Source organism: Emys orbicularis, chromosome 19, assembly GCF_028017835.1.
Source record: "Emys orbicularis isolate rEmyOrb1 chromosome 19, rEmyOrb1.hap1, whole genome shotgun sequence".
Classification (NCBI taxonomy): Eukaryota; Metazoa; Chordata; order Testudines; family Emydidae; genus Emys; species Emys orbicularis.
In genome coordinates this window covers 20,851,870-20,866,504 of record NC_088701.1, presented here as the reverse complement: position 1 = coordinate 20,866,504, position 14,635 = coordinate 20,851,870, and the positions used below count along the sequence as shown (strand labels likewise).

The following is a 14,635-nucleotide window of genomic DNA, read 5'->3' as shown; positions in this document are numbered from 1 at the left end:
TAGAAAGATCACAAACAGCATCCAAAGAAAGCAGTTTCCTCCACCTCTCAGTCACAGCAGTCATGGATTATGTTAAGAGCTCCTAGGCTGGGAGTTCTAATCATTTAAAGGCCATTATGTTTCTGTGCTATGCGACCCGGGTAATAGGGTCAGCTTTACATGTTGTATGGTGTAATAAAAAGTTTAAATATTTATAGGAATGGTATCATTAAGACAGCCAGAGTTTAAAGAGCTCAACGGTTCCTCAAAAATGCTTGGACTCACAACTAGCATCTCCAGTGGAAATTCTTAATGACTTACCAAGAGATAGCAAGAGGTTGTGACCTCATGTGTTATCTCCAACCTTCTTCAAGACACAGCACACTGCTAAGTCCCATCTTCTCATGCTATGACCTTTCATGTCACCATTCATCTGCTCAGTTCAGGAAGATGATGAGTTGTAAGTTTTGTTAAAACTGAGAAGCTCTAACATTCAGTTATATTCCCCATTAGCACATTTATACTTCCCATTAACGGCTTCCCAGAATTCCCCTAGACAACTAGTGATTCACAACTGAGACACTCTTGTACAGTTGACAGTCAAACAAACAACACAGAGTTCCACGAATTCTTCCAAGGGAAATGTATGGTCAGTTACTAATGAAATATTTCAAAGCTGTCTCTGATCTCTTAGAACTGCTATGTTATATAAAGCTACCAGTAACACCAACCATTGCATCCTCTAGCAAAATCATAGAAATGTTCAGCTGAAAGGGACGACCTCAGGCGGTCATCTAGTCCTCCCATCCCTTTGCTTCAAGGCAGAATTAAGTATACCTAGAAATGCATCCTCTGATCCTATACTGCAGAACGTACACAAGGTAAAGCCGTGAACGTCCATCTCCAAGGGTGAGGATCATCTCCATGCCCACCTACCAATGCACATTCCCAAGGTAGCACTGTGCCTCTTCCATAGTGAGATTAAAGAGCAACTGAAAACCACAAGGAGTGGTGGAGGGGAAAAACAAACACACAGGAGGAAACAAAGTGGCTATAGATGTCTTTCCTCCCCATGACTGGTGTGTAGAACGGCCATGACACAGGAGAAAATGTCAGATGTCAGGAAGGCATTTACCTACAGTAGGACAGGCACTATTTATGATCAGCTTAGGTCAACAAATGTCAGGGAAAGAGAGTTAGGTTTCAGGAGGCCAACAGAGTTCAGACCTAAGGCATGGAATGCTTTCGACAGAGGAGAAAGGAGTTGAGTTTGCTTAAGTGAATTACTGTTAAGTGGTATGAAAACTTAACTTGGTGTCAGACGACATTACTGGGGGTGTTTAGCTCAGATGCTCTTTACCCTGGAGTTGCAGGTAATATTTCAGGAGCAGAGCTCTGCCTCTGGTTGGTGTGTATTGCTAGGAGGATATGGAAGAGCCAGGTGTTCTGGGTAGCTAGTTCCTGGGGAAAACTCCTCTCAGACTCCCGGTAATCAGCACTATCACCCTGCTTTTATCAAGTGCACAGCTGGGTTTACAGAGCCAGGAGAAGACAAGCCATTTCACCAAGGTCATTTTACAAATTAAAGATTTAAAATCCCACCCCACCCCCTATTTCTTTGCAAGCTAACCGACGCCGCCTTTATGGAATGCAAGCTCTGAAAAGCAGCCGACAGGGTTTCACTTGAATATATTCATTTCTCTGTGTTTCTGGTTTGAAGAAAAAAAACAAAACAAAAACACCTGCTATTGCAAGGGAGGGGGCCTGCCTTAACTGCCAGACTACAAGAGCTGAAATCTAGTCACGGAATTTGGTTCCGGAGCCTCATGTCCAGCCTCGCTTCACTATGGCTGACAAATTAGGTTCAGAACTGTCTGTTGGGAAACTACATCCAAAGTTGGATGTGACTCCATATACCGAGCAGCACGATGACAAAGCACATAAACCAAAGGCACGTATCTGAACTGAACAGAAAGAGGAGGATGACTGGGGATTATAAAGGAAGAAGTATTAATAGTAGGAGGTGGCACCTAGAGACCACAACCAAGGCAAAGAGCCCCATTACCCTGGGAACAGCACAAACCCATAGTGGGGGAGAATCTCTGCCTCAAGATTTTTACAATTTAAATAGATAAAACAGACAGGAGGCGGGAGGAGAAAAAGGGGCCCAGAGAAGGGAAGTGACTTTTCCAAGGTCGCACTGCAAGTTAGTAGTGGAGGCAAAACCAGAACCCAGCTCCCAGGCCAGCAGTCTATCCACTGGACCATGCTGTGTCTCATCTGGACATTGTCAGACCTGATCCTGTAACCCTGGAATTCTATGTTCTTGTGGACATCTCTAATTTGTCTACAATTCACAATAGCCATTTATGTTCCTTCATAGATGGGAGGAGGGATAGCTCAGTGGTTTGAGCATTGGCCTGCTAAACCCAGGGTTGTCAGTTCAATCCTTGAGGGGGCCACTTAGGGATCTGGGGCAAAATCAGTACTTGGTCCTGCTAGTGAAGGCGGGGGACTGGACTCGATGACCTTTCAGGGTCTCTTCCAGTTCTAGGAGATAGGTATATCTCCATTTATTATTAGGGTGGGAATCATCCTATGAAGTCCACTATCTGAAGGGGGATTCAATATGGGCAAGATATGCTGACATACCTCTGACATGCAGGATGTATAAGCCAGTCACTCCCAATTCTCAAACCCCTCTCCTGGCTGGCTGTTCATTCCAGGAGCCAGCTTAAAGCCTGTGTCATTCTTAAAATCCTCTGTGCACTTAGCTGACTTCACAGACCTCAGGCCCAATTCTCCACTGCCCCACACCTTGTACCATCATTTCCACCACTGACGTGTAAGACATTACCAGGTCAGATCAGCAGCACTTTGCACTGGTGCAAATGGTGACACGATGCAGGGCAATGAAGTCAGGCCTCTTGCCCCCCTCATCTCGTGCACCTCCACCAGCTATCTAGGCTCGGCCTTCCTTGCCCACTGTTGGTGCCAGAACATTCCTGCCACTTAGAACAGGTTTCCTGCATCTCTCGGCCTCACTTCAAGTTTTAGCTGGAAACATCTCCTTGCTGTTTGCTAACACCTCTCCATTTCTCTCCCTCTCAGTCACTCTGAATACTAAACAATAGTAGGTAGCTCAGACCTAGCATTTTTGCAAAAATAAGAGAAGTGTTAGGAACTCTGAAGCCCAAACTTATGGCAAAGAGCTACGGCAAAACTAACCTGTCTATTTTCACTGCTTGCATTTCCTCTCAGAAAAAGGACAGGCCATGTAGCTCTGAAACACTTGATAATAGCTAGGAAAGCGGGTGTGCTGTAACTGCTGCTTATTACGTCAATCACAAATCATCTGTTTGCTTTGCGTTCCATGTCTGTCTGTTGTAATCCCCTTGATGTTGCATCATGACTTTGCTTGTAAGCTCTTTGGGTCAGGAAGCATCTTTCAGTTATGTATCTATCTAGCCGATATCTCAACGGGGTCCTGAGCCTGGATTGGGGTCTGTAGGCACTATGGGAATACAAATTAATGTAAATAAATAAATAAAATAAAAAGCCACACATACCAACTAATGTTACTTCTTTGTAAGTTTTTTGGGGGGGGCATTGTGGTAGTACCTAGGAGCTGCAGCCATGGATAAGAACCCCATTACACAAGGCGCTGTACAAACAGAACAAAGACAGTCCCTGTGCCAAAGAACTTACAATCTAATTTTACTATTTGAAGGTGTTATCAGTAAGATAGTTAAAGGAGTTGGTTTTAAGAGTTATACATGATAAACAGGACACTGTCCCAGATGTGCGAGTCAGAGCGGGTACCGTTTGCACGTAAGACACGCTACAAGAATAAGTTGGTGTTGCACAGCCTTGATAGTAGTCTCAGTCATACACTTAGAGGCAACCGGGAGAAGGCTCTAGTTATCCCCATCAACTGGTTAAATAAAAGACCAGGCCTGAACAACTCCAGCTGCTATTTAACACCGTCTGTCCCCTAAAGGAGATGAAGTAACAGGAAGCAAGGAGCTCTTCACTTCCTATTGACAATGGACTAAGGCAGTGGTTCTCCACCTATTTACCATTGTGGGCTGTATATACAGGTGTGTGTGTATGTGGGCTACATCCACACAATATACATACTACCAGTATGGACCTGAGGATGTCACATGGGCTGCAGCTGTGTGCTGACTGGGCCGCAAGCAGCCCACTGGCCACGGGTTGAGAACCACCGGATTACGGGTATGTCAACACACAAAGTGCTGCAGCTGCATGTCTGGTGAAGATGCTCTATGCTGACGGGCAAGAGCTCTCCTGTCAGCATAATAAAACCACCTCCGTGAGCGGCAGCAGTTACGGGAGTTTCTCCCGCCAACATGGTGCTGGCAACACCAGTGCTTATGTTAGTGTAATTTATGTCGCTTGGGGTGTGTGTGTGTGTGTGTGGCTTATTCACACCCCTGAGCAATATAAATTATGCCGACATAAACTGCAGTGTAGACATAGCTTGAGATTACCATGAGCCTGTTGCATTGAAAGTGTTAACACCTTGACATTTGCACACGTCCTCCTCCAGGAAATGTCATTTAACTTTTAGCACATTTCAAACTCCACCTTATGCGTCCCCTGCTTGAACTTTTCACAGTGCACCTCTACCCAAATGCTGGCATTATGATTGCAACAACTTACTGGTGGTGAAGTTTCATGTCAACCTATCCTGGGAGAAGCTCTTCCTGGAGGAAAAAAAAAAAAGTTTGCTTCCCCCACCTCCCTTCCTCGCAACCTTTTGCTCTCTTCTGGCCAGTTCTCCCCAAAATACAAATATGTCCTTGAAACACTGCCAATTATTGCCCCATCTCACTCCACCTCACATTCCTCCTCTCAAACCCTATCCTGGGTGTCCTGCCAGTCTGGCTTCCTCCATCTTCACCTCTCCAGAATTGCTCTCATGAAGTTTCCTGCTCCTGCTCCACTCTCAGCCTCCTTCGGTTCCAGGCTGCTTATGACACCACTGATCACACACGTCCTTTAAATCTTGTCTTGTCTTCTCCTCCCATCTCTCTGATTAGGCCTTCAGAGTCACAGTCAAATGGTCCCCCTCATCTTTGTCACTTTATGGGCAGTGTTTCCACAGGACTTCATCCTTGGCCCACTCATCTCCCATTATGCCTGCCCCCTGGGCGATTGCTTCCACCGACAGTTTTGATCACCATCTTTCCACAGGTGACTCGAGTCTAGCTCTCCAGTCTTGACCCATCTCCCGCCACCCTACTCCACCCCTTGGCCTGTCTCTCCAACATCCCATCCTAGATGTTAAGTTTAAGGTGGACAAACTCCTGAACTTTCCTGCCAAGCTGTCTCCCCATCACTGCTGGCAACTCCATCATCCTCCCAGTCACTCATGTCTGTAATCAAGAGACATCTTGGACCCCTCCCCTCCATTCTATTTCAAACCAGCTTTGTTCTGATTCAGCTTCAATTGATTAGGATTGACCGAAATAAGCCTGGTTTCAATCGAAACAGGAGTGTCCACACACACTTCTGCACCAATTTAAAATACAAATAAAAATCACACCTTAAATTAAACCAGTGCAACTTTCTCATGCAGACCAACCCTAAGATTTTTAGAACGCCTCTTTGCCCATCACACTGACATCACTCCCTTAACTAAACCTCTCCAATGGCTCCCCCTGTTCCATCACCAAGCTCATCATCAAGGCCCTTCACGGTTCTGCGCCTCCCTACCACTGCCTTACTGTACTGTCTCCCTGCCCACCTCCTCCACTTGGCTAAAACAAAATGCCAGCCTCTTTTGCACCTTCTTCCATACCACCCCTTAGCCATGACATGATACTAGCTCTGATACAGCACTTTTCATCTGTAGATCTCAAAGCACTTTATTAAGTATTATGCCTTCCCAACAAGTGAAGCCACCACCCTCCTCATCTTCAGATCACCTCTCAAGGCCACATCAAGGGTACGTCTATATTTACCCGCTGGTCCGGATGTAAGCGATCGATCTTCTGGGATCAATTTATCGCGTCTTGTCTAGCCGCGATAAATCGATCCCGGAAGTGCTCGCCGTCGACGCCGGTACTCCAGCTCAGCGAGAGGAGTACGCGGCATCGACGGGGGAGCCTGCCTGCCGCATCTGGACCCACGGTAAGTTCGGACTAAGGTACTTCGAATTCAGCTACGTTATTAACGTAGCTGAATTTGCGTACCTTAGTCCGAAGTGGGGGGTTAGTGTGGACCAGGCCCAAGTCAGCCAGTTAATAATGGTTATAGAGACAGAGGGAAATAGGTGATACTTTATATACTTGAATTATTGGGCAGGGGAGGGGAAACACTGGGCTGCCAACCTACATGTGTCTATAAAATTCTATCTGATTTATCCCTCTCCCCTGACACTGCATGTCATACGTCATCTTTGATTGCAAGGGTGATGACCACCACACCAGGGATTGAACGGAGGACGTCCAGAGCTGAAAGCATGAGCTGCTATAGCTTAGCTGGGGCTGTGACAGTCTCTTATCCCCTGCAGATCAGGTACAGAGAGGGACCAATGAGACAATCAGCAGTGGGTTAACACAAACTTTTCTAAGCAAGGACATGTCAGTACAGTGTCTAACACAATGAGGTCTTGATCCTGAGCAGGGCTGTTGATCACTATCTTAATACAAGTATTAATTAGGCACTTTAATATTAAACAAATGATCCTTAAACTCCGTCCCAGCCCCCACTGCAACGTAGGGAAAGCGACTTCCCCCAAGGTCACAGAAAGGAAGAGAGCCAGAATTTCGCAGATGCGTAGATTCCAAGGCCAGAAAGGAACACTGCGATTAGTCAGACCTCCTGCATAACCCAGGGCACAGAATGTCCCCTAAATAATTCCTGGACCAGATGTTTTAGAAAAACATCCAATCTTGCTTTAAAAATGCTCAGTGATGGAGAATTCCACCACAACCCTTGGCAAATGGTTCCAGTGATTAATTAGCTTCACTGTCAAAATTTTACACCTTATTTCCAGTCTGAACTTGGCCAACTTCAGCTTCCAGCCACTGGACTGTATTAGACTCTTCTTTGCTAGACTGAAGAGCCCATTATTAAATATTTGTTCCCCATTTATAGGCTGTAATCAAGTCACGCTTTAACCTTCTCCTTGTTAAGCGAAACAGAATGAGCTCTTTAAGTCTGTCACTATAAGGGCTCATCTACACTTGAAAAGCTGCCGCGGCACAGCTGTACGCTTCAGTGTAGCCACTACCTACACCAATGGGAAAGGTTCCAAGAGGTGGCAGCTAGGTCAACAGAAGAATTTTTCTTTCAACTTAGCCCTGTCTACACTGAGGGTTTAGAACATCCCTCAGGGGTGTGGATTTTTCACACCTCAAGAGACGTAGCCATGCGGATGTAATTTTCCTGCGTAGACCAACCCTAAGGCAGGTTTTCTAATCCTTTAATCGTTTTCGTGGCTCTTCTCTGAACTGTCTCCACTTCATCAACATCCTTCTTGAATTAAAGTATTAAGATACTAACGCCTGCGCTCACATCACAGAAAGCTGAAGGTGCTTCTTCCAGCCCTTGGGGGTGATTATTCAGGGCAAGATTAAGGAAGAGACACTCTTGGCCTGATTAGTTGAGGGAGTATAGAACAAAGAAGCATGGAACAGGCTCTCCTAATCAGCAACAGGTGGGAGGCACAGGATTTAGACTATATCTACATTACAGCAAAACATATGTTGCTCAGGGGTGTGAATATTCCATCCCCCGGAGCGACATAAATTACATTGACATAAGCATTCGTGTGCACAGTGCTATGTTGGTGGGAGAGCTTCTTCCACCAACACAGTTTATGCCGCTGGCTGAGGTGGTTTGTTTATACCGACGGAAGAGCTCTCTCCAGTCGGTCTATAGCGTGTTCCCCAGACGTATTGGTACAGTACAGCAGCACTATATGTATAGACATAGCCTAAGTCTGGATGATTTATCCATAACCTGACAGCAGGAGGCCAGATTCCAGAGGAATGGATTCGCTATATCCCCTTTATAGGAACAGTCCATGCCACCCGGGAACTTGCCTCCCACCATGGCCAATACCTGATATTTTTAGAGGCAGGTGAACTGAATCATAGAATATCAGGGTTGGAAGGGACCTCAGGAGGTCATCTAGTCCAACCCCCTGTTCAAAGCAGGACCAATCCCCAACTAAATCAACTGCCCCAAAGCTAACCAGCTGTGCAACGCTGAACGTGAGGGGAGGAAGGGCAGGTGTTGCAAATCCTTCCTGACCCTGAGTTTAGATGATGCCCTCAAGCACAGAGTCCCCATTACTCCCATTTTAGGATTTACAAAACTCATAAAATTATCCATCTTGACTGTTGAGTTCTGCGGCTGAATTTTAACTCTGGCTCCCAGCAACCGCTAACTCCTCAGGCCAACTTCATGCAGGGAGTGACACACTTTCGTCTTATTTCTAAATTCTACCTTATCTTCGGGTTTTATACTGCTGTCCAAATCTCCCTGCCACTGGTTTCACTTCGTCTTTCACATTCACAAATGCAGCATGCAGAGCAAACAGGGGGGAAGGTGTCCCCCCGTTACTTGGTACAGATCACTACTGAAGACCGGATACTGCACTATATGGCCCCTTGATCTGCTCCAACCTAGTGATGGCTTCAATCAGCCCACCAGAAAGTTATCTGCCATTAAATGCAACGCCTGTGATACACTGTGCTGTCTGTTCTGCTGAGCTCAATGCAATATCCAAGTACTCTTGGACTCTGCAGTCTCCCAGCCCGCGGTGGTCCAATCACAACTTCCATATTCCACTCTCATCACCCTTCTCAATTCACGGTGTAGGACAAGATGTTCAGGAGGATCTCACCTACCTCATGCTGTAGGCGCCAGCGCCCAGTTCCTGGCCAATGCCCGAGAGGCTGGCATCGAAATCTTGCACCAGCCCCGATTCGATCACCTCATCCGCCAGCGGCAGCTTCAGAGCCCACGCCATCCTCACCCAGTGGCTCGGGGCTCAGGCCCCGCGGTAAATGTACAACCCCCACCCCAGAGATCAGTGGGAAGCAGGGTACTCACTACTGAGTCACTCCCTCCAGGAGATACACCCCAGACACACCCAACACCCACAATCTCCCCCTATGGGACCCCAATACCGAGGGAGCTCCCTCCAGGGGATACTGCCCCACCAGGGACCCACAATTTCCAACTCCCAATGGGCTCAACACGTAGTCACCCCCTTCCAAGGGACACTATCTCCCTGGGACCTCAACACCCAGAGACACTCTCTTTCCAGGGGCCACTACTCCCCCACACCCCAGGGACCCTGAGAACCAGAGTCACCCCCTTCCAGGGGATACTAACCTCTAGGAACCCCAACACCCAGAGTCACCCCCTCCCAGGGGACAGCACTCCCCAGAGTCCCCCCCTCTCCGGGGCCAGCACCCCCCAGAGTCCCCCCGTCTCCGGGGCCAGCACCCCCCAGAGTCCGTCCCCCCTCCCTGGGGCCAGCACCCCCCAGAGCCCCCCCCTCACCCAGAGTCCCCCCCCTCCCAGGGGCCAGCACCCCCCAGTTACCCCCTCACCCAGAGTCCCCCCCCCGCCAGGGAATCCCCCCTTCCCAGCAGCTGCCGCCCTCAGGCTGCCCGGCCCCGAGCGCGACTCACGACCCCGCCACCTCTTCGCCCGGCCCCGCAATATGGAGGCGGCGGCGGCGCCGCAGCCCCCTGCTCCAGCCCAGCCAGGCACAAGCCCCGCCCCCTCACTCACTCGCGGCCAATAGCAGCGCCCAGACCCCTCCAGACGCGAAACGAGCGCCAGTCAATCACCGCTCACCGGCGGGCTCGTCGCCTCGGCAGCACCGTTGCGATAGGCTGAGCGCTTCGGACGGGGCGGGACTAGTGGGGTTAAAGCGCAGGAGCCGCTCAGCGTGGTACGGCCCGGATTCTTCTCCCTCTACATTTCTGGGACATGGCTTAGGCCAATTTCTCTGAGTGCTACGGGTTCGATTCCTGTCCCTGGCTAATTAGTGCAATGAGTTGGGGGTGGACTCAGCCTGGAACCTAGGGGACTGGATAATGGCAGGGGGACTCTGAAGGCAGTGGCAGACCTGGGGGAAGGGGTGGAGATATTGGGGTGTGTGGATTGGGATTGCAGGGCAGTGGCAGAATTGTCCTGGGCGATAAACCCAGGGTGGGGACAGCAGGGGGCTGTGGGTTGGGATTGAGGGGCATTGGCAGGACGGGAGAATGCAAGGGTGGGATTTAAAGGGCATTGGTGGAGCTGGGGGACTCCAAGAATAATAGAGGAGTGAGGAGCAAAGGCAAATATTGCACGTGCTTATTTCATGCATTACAATTAATATGTACTGAACAGCTGCAGAGTTTTCACATCAAAGGGGCTGGAAAAGCTAAACCAGTAGAAAGTTTATTAAAATAACTTGGTACAAACATATGACAAAATCCTTCCAGTCGGACCCACCAACTTTGCGGATGAATCAATTAAGTCTTAACATAACCCTGGAGCAAGTTGAGTCTTTGAAGCTAACAGAGGAGAACTCCGGCTTTGTGCATAACTACCCTAGCTGGTCCTCTCCAGCTGATCTGGCTGCTGGAAGCGCTTTTCCGGGTGGATCTAGAACTCAAATGAGAAAAGTGGGGCTTTGGCTAAAGTGCTCCCACACTTCATCCAGATTTAAAAATTTTATTAAGATGATGTTAAAAAAAAATAGTGAACAGAGTTTGAGCATTGAAGTTTCTGGTTATCAGGGAATAACATACAGATTATCGAGGGTGCAAAGTTTGGTTTAAGATAAAGTGGCATGAGGAATACATAATCTGCAATATCCCCGATTGGGGGGTAAAAGGTTGATGGGTCAAAGTACAGACATTGAGATATGAGGGTATGAAGTTCATAAAGTGGCTATGTTTGGGTGTGGATTATGAGTGGATATGATGATGAGGATGGATTGACCCTCATTTGGTGAGATTTAATGTTCAGGGAGTTTATGGTTCCAGTTCATATGATCCAACGGAGAAGGTCACTTGGTCCCTTTCTCGTAGTGGGAGAACGATGTCACTCTGGCTCACGCCTCCTGGTACTGTCGGTGGCCGGTGATGTGCTCGATGTAGATGTCCCTGGACCATCGGATGGCGTCTGAGACCATGAGGCACCGCATGAGATGTGCGTAGCGTCGACCGATCCCGCAGGTCCGCAGTCCACACAGTCCTCGGCATGCAGACAGGGAGCCCGGCCTTCCCACCACTATGGGAGGCTGGCTGCTGCCCTACAATTTGGGTGGCAGTTTCTTTCCCAGGAACCCTCAGCACTGACAGATTCAAGCTGGGGTGGGGGGCTTGTTTTCATAGGGTGGATTTCCAATGGCGGCCCGCATTGCTGTTATGGGAAGTGGACTAGAGCCCTGCTGCAATGAAAACTCAGCCCAATGTCTGCTGGAAATGGGGTCAGGCTTGTTTACATTAGTAATCAGTTTTCAGCCCCGACTGGAGGGGCATATGATTAACGCCATCTATATTATTTTCCTAGAGAAAATACAATTAATATGCGTTGGAAATTCCTACCTATTCTTACCTATGAGCCCAAGCCATGGACTATGACCCCACTGTGCAAGGCGCAGTACAAACACAGAGCAAAAAGACACTCCTTGGCCCAAAGCGTTTACATTCAGTCATGTGCTCACATTAGCAGATCATAGTTTCCCTCCACTCTCAACCTGTCTCTCTAGTTTTCAATCCTTTACAATAAAAGTTTCTCTCCCTGCAGAATTGGTTCCCCATTATTTTGGGCCGTATTCTTCCCAGAAAAATGGGCTTGCGCCTCTCTCATCCAGCTGCCAGCAGAGGATTAGCACATATTATTTCACTTACACACTGCCCGAGCCCTATTCCCAACTGCTTCGGGGAAGTCATTTTGTGTTCCTAATGGTAGAACATCTTGAACTTTTCAATCAGTGGCACCAATTCAGATATTTCCTGGAGGCAACACTCCACCATATTGATTTAGTACAGGACCACTGCTTAAAAGTAGCTGGGCCATGGCCCCCCAGCCTATGGAACATTGAGCAAGTGCAAAAACTTCCCCACCCCCTCCTAACTGGTGTTTATGGGGCCCTAATTTTATATCCATTATGCAACTTGCTGCTGTATGATTAGGGAATCGATGCCACCTGGTGGCCACCACCAGGCCCTGCAGTCAGAAGGGCTTGGAAATCATCAGTGGACTCTGAAATAAAAAAAGCAGGTTCCAAAATCCTGCTGCCTGGTTTCTGCCAATGTTGCATGTACATCTCTGGACCACAGCTGCACCTTCCCTGGCAGAAAGATCAGAGAATTAATTCCCCTCAGGTGGAATTTAGGAATGCTGGCCTGTTTGTTCAGTGAATTTAATTGGTGCGTAGGCATCGTGCTGTCTGTCAGCACCAGCACAATCTACATGAATATATGTGTTTTTTGTTTGTTTGTTTTTAGAAACAGTAATAATCCAGCACTCCTCCAGGTAGGCAATCCAGGGGCATTTTGCCTTTAGATGGCAGGCTCTGAATCCAGAATCAACCTCTCCCTTGGATTCTTTAAGTTTGTGGTACTATGGCTTTTGCGTCTTCCTAATACATGTCAGCAAAAGCAGCTGTTTTTCCTGCTGTCATTTTTATCCCAAACATCTGTCATCTCTGGGGTTCTCTTGCACTGGTACGTGTATATGTTGAGAGGTCAGAGCCTACTGGCTAAGCTAGAATGAGGAGATAGGTACAGCACAAACCACTCACTGTCTGTGCCCACTGGCAATTCTTATGATCAAGACACAAAAGAACAAGACCGTGACCCACCCACCCCCAGTTCCGTGCTTCGGCAGAAGGGGTCTAGAAAGCTCTTCGCTGGCAGATTGTGCTCTGAAGACAGGGATAGGGTGTGTCTAACTCCTTGAAGAGTTAGAGGAGAGAATGGAGACTGGCTCATGGGTTTCGTGACCAACTAGCTGGCTGAACTGGGAATTGCCTTCTGCTAGCCCAGGCAGTAGGAGTTGCAGTGAGCTGAGCATCACACCCTGGGCCGAGCAGGTAGGAACCAATGACCTCACCCCAGCAGATGCAGTTCAGCATGGCTGGAAGTTGCTCCATGCAGCCCTCACCTGGACCCCCGTCTCATGCCCCTTCTCCTCCCCTGAGACTGCAAATAAATAAACCGGCCGGGAGCCACACGACACATTTTTTACAAAAGAAAGTGAAAAAAGAAAAAGAAAAAATACTGTTTATTTCACACAACTACATCAAGTGCATCAGTCTAACAGAGCAAGACAGCCAGACCGGCTCCCCACCCCCACGGAGCCCTTCCCTCCCTCCTTGTTCAACTTATACCACCTCACATGGCACTCTGTGAAATCCAACAGCTTCTCTTGAAACCGAGCAGTGGCGTTAACCGAGGCGAGGGGGAATGGCCTGCCCAACGAGGACTGGCTAAGTGGGGGGAGCCCTGGAGATTGGAGGCTGGAGACACAGGACTGGCGATAGCGTTTCAGGTTCTGATTGACCCGGGGCGGCGGCGTATAAACCACCTCCTGCTCCAAGGATGGTATGAAACTGCTTTTGCTCTCAGTCCTGCCCACCCACTCTGGCCATGTCTGGAAATCACTGAAACACTCATTTCTTGGGCAGGGAGAGAGGGAGATGGATCCCCTTTATTAGGGAGGAATTTGCCTGCCAACCCTGCCCTAGCTATTCCAAACGGAGGTGGCGGGACAGCAGATCCGGAAAGGTACTTCCTAAAAAACAAAAAACCACAACCCTCCCTCTAAGAAACCTTCTTTGGACAGATCCAGACGCGCCCCTCGAGCACCTCGTTCTGCCGTTCAGAGCAGAGGTTTGGGGAATCAGCAACGCCTGTGTGGCACTGGTCTCACCACCACACCGGGCAGCCAACGGAACAGCTAGCTTTGCTTGTAGCATCTTGGGAACAGCAGCATCAACTCAGGGCAGGGGACCAACCAAACATCCTAGCAAAAGCCTGATTGGAAGGGGAAGGTGCCAAGAAATTCTATTGCACAGCAGAATCGCCCTGCTGATGCTGGGACTGAGGTCTGCTTGTGGAGGCAGCAGCCACTGTCCAATTAATCGGCTTGGTCTTTCCCCTGTTCCTCCTCTCCCTGCTGAGTCTCGTGGTCCTGGGCTAGTGACATTCAGCCTGCGGGCAGATCTTTGCCCGATAAAAATGCGGTAAAACCAAAGCAGCTTTTCAGTTCAGCAAAACCCTCCACTGGCCCCCATCCCGCCCAGGTCGGCTGTCCCCAAATCAACGTGACGTGTAAACATTTTGCCTGGCAGCGAGTTACGCTGAAACGCCAGTGCCACCCTCCTGGAGCAGAAAGCTCAATTCGGAAGGTGGGCAATGAACTAGGACACAGACTCCCTTGAGATTCCCCTAGGAGTAACGACTAGCCTCTGGGATGTGTCCTGGAGATCAGGATGTCAGACCCATAACCCTCATATATCTCCTAGGATAAAGAGGGCTTTATGGGACACTGACCCCTATACCCGATTCTCATCCTACTGGGCTATCTGACGCTTTCCTAGCCTGTAGGTGGGCCCTGGCTGCAGATGAAATTGTGCCGGGGTCTGATGCCACCTCTTGAT

At 48.8% G+C, this 14,635-nt stretch overlaps 1 protein-coding gene across 1 annotated transcript in view; it reads right to left on the bottom strand.

Annotated features, from left to right (window-relative positions):
- TFCP2 (transcription factor CP2) overlaps positions 1–8,989 on the bottom strand; it is a 39,172-nt gene extending 30,183 nt beyond the window's left edge. The window contains exon 1 of the mRNA XM_065419309.1: positions 8,868–8,989. Within this exon, the coding sequence (XP_065275381.1) occupies positions 8,868–8,989 (122 nt within the window). The remainder of the gene's footprint in view (positions 1–8,867) is intronic.
- Positions 8,990–14,635: the final 5,646 nt, after the last annotated feature.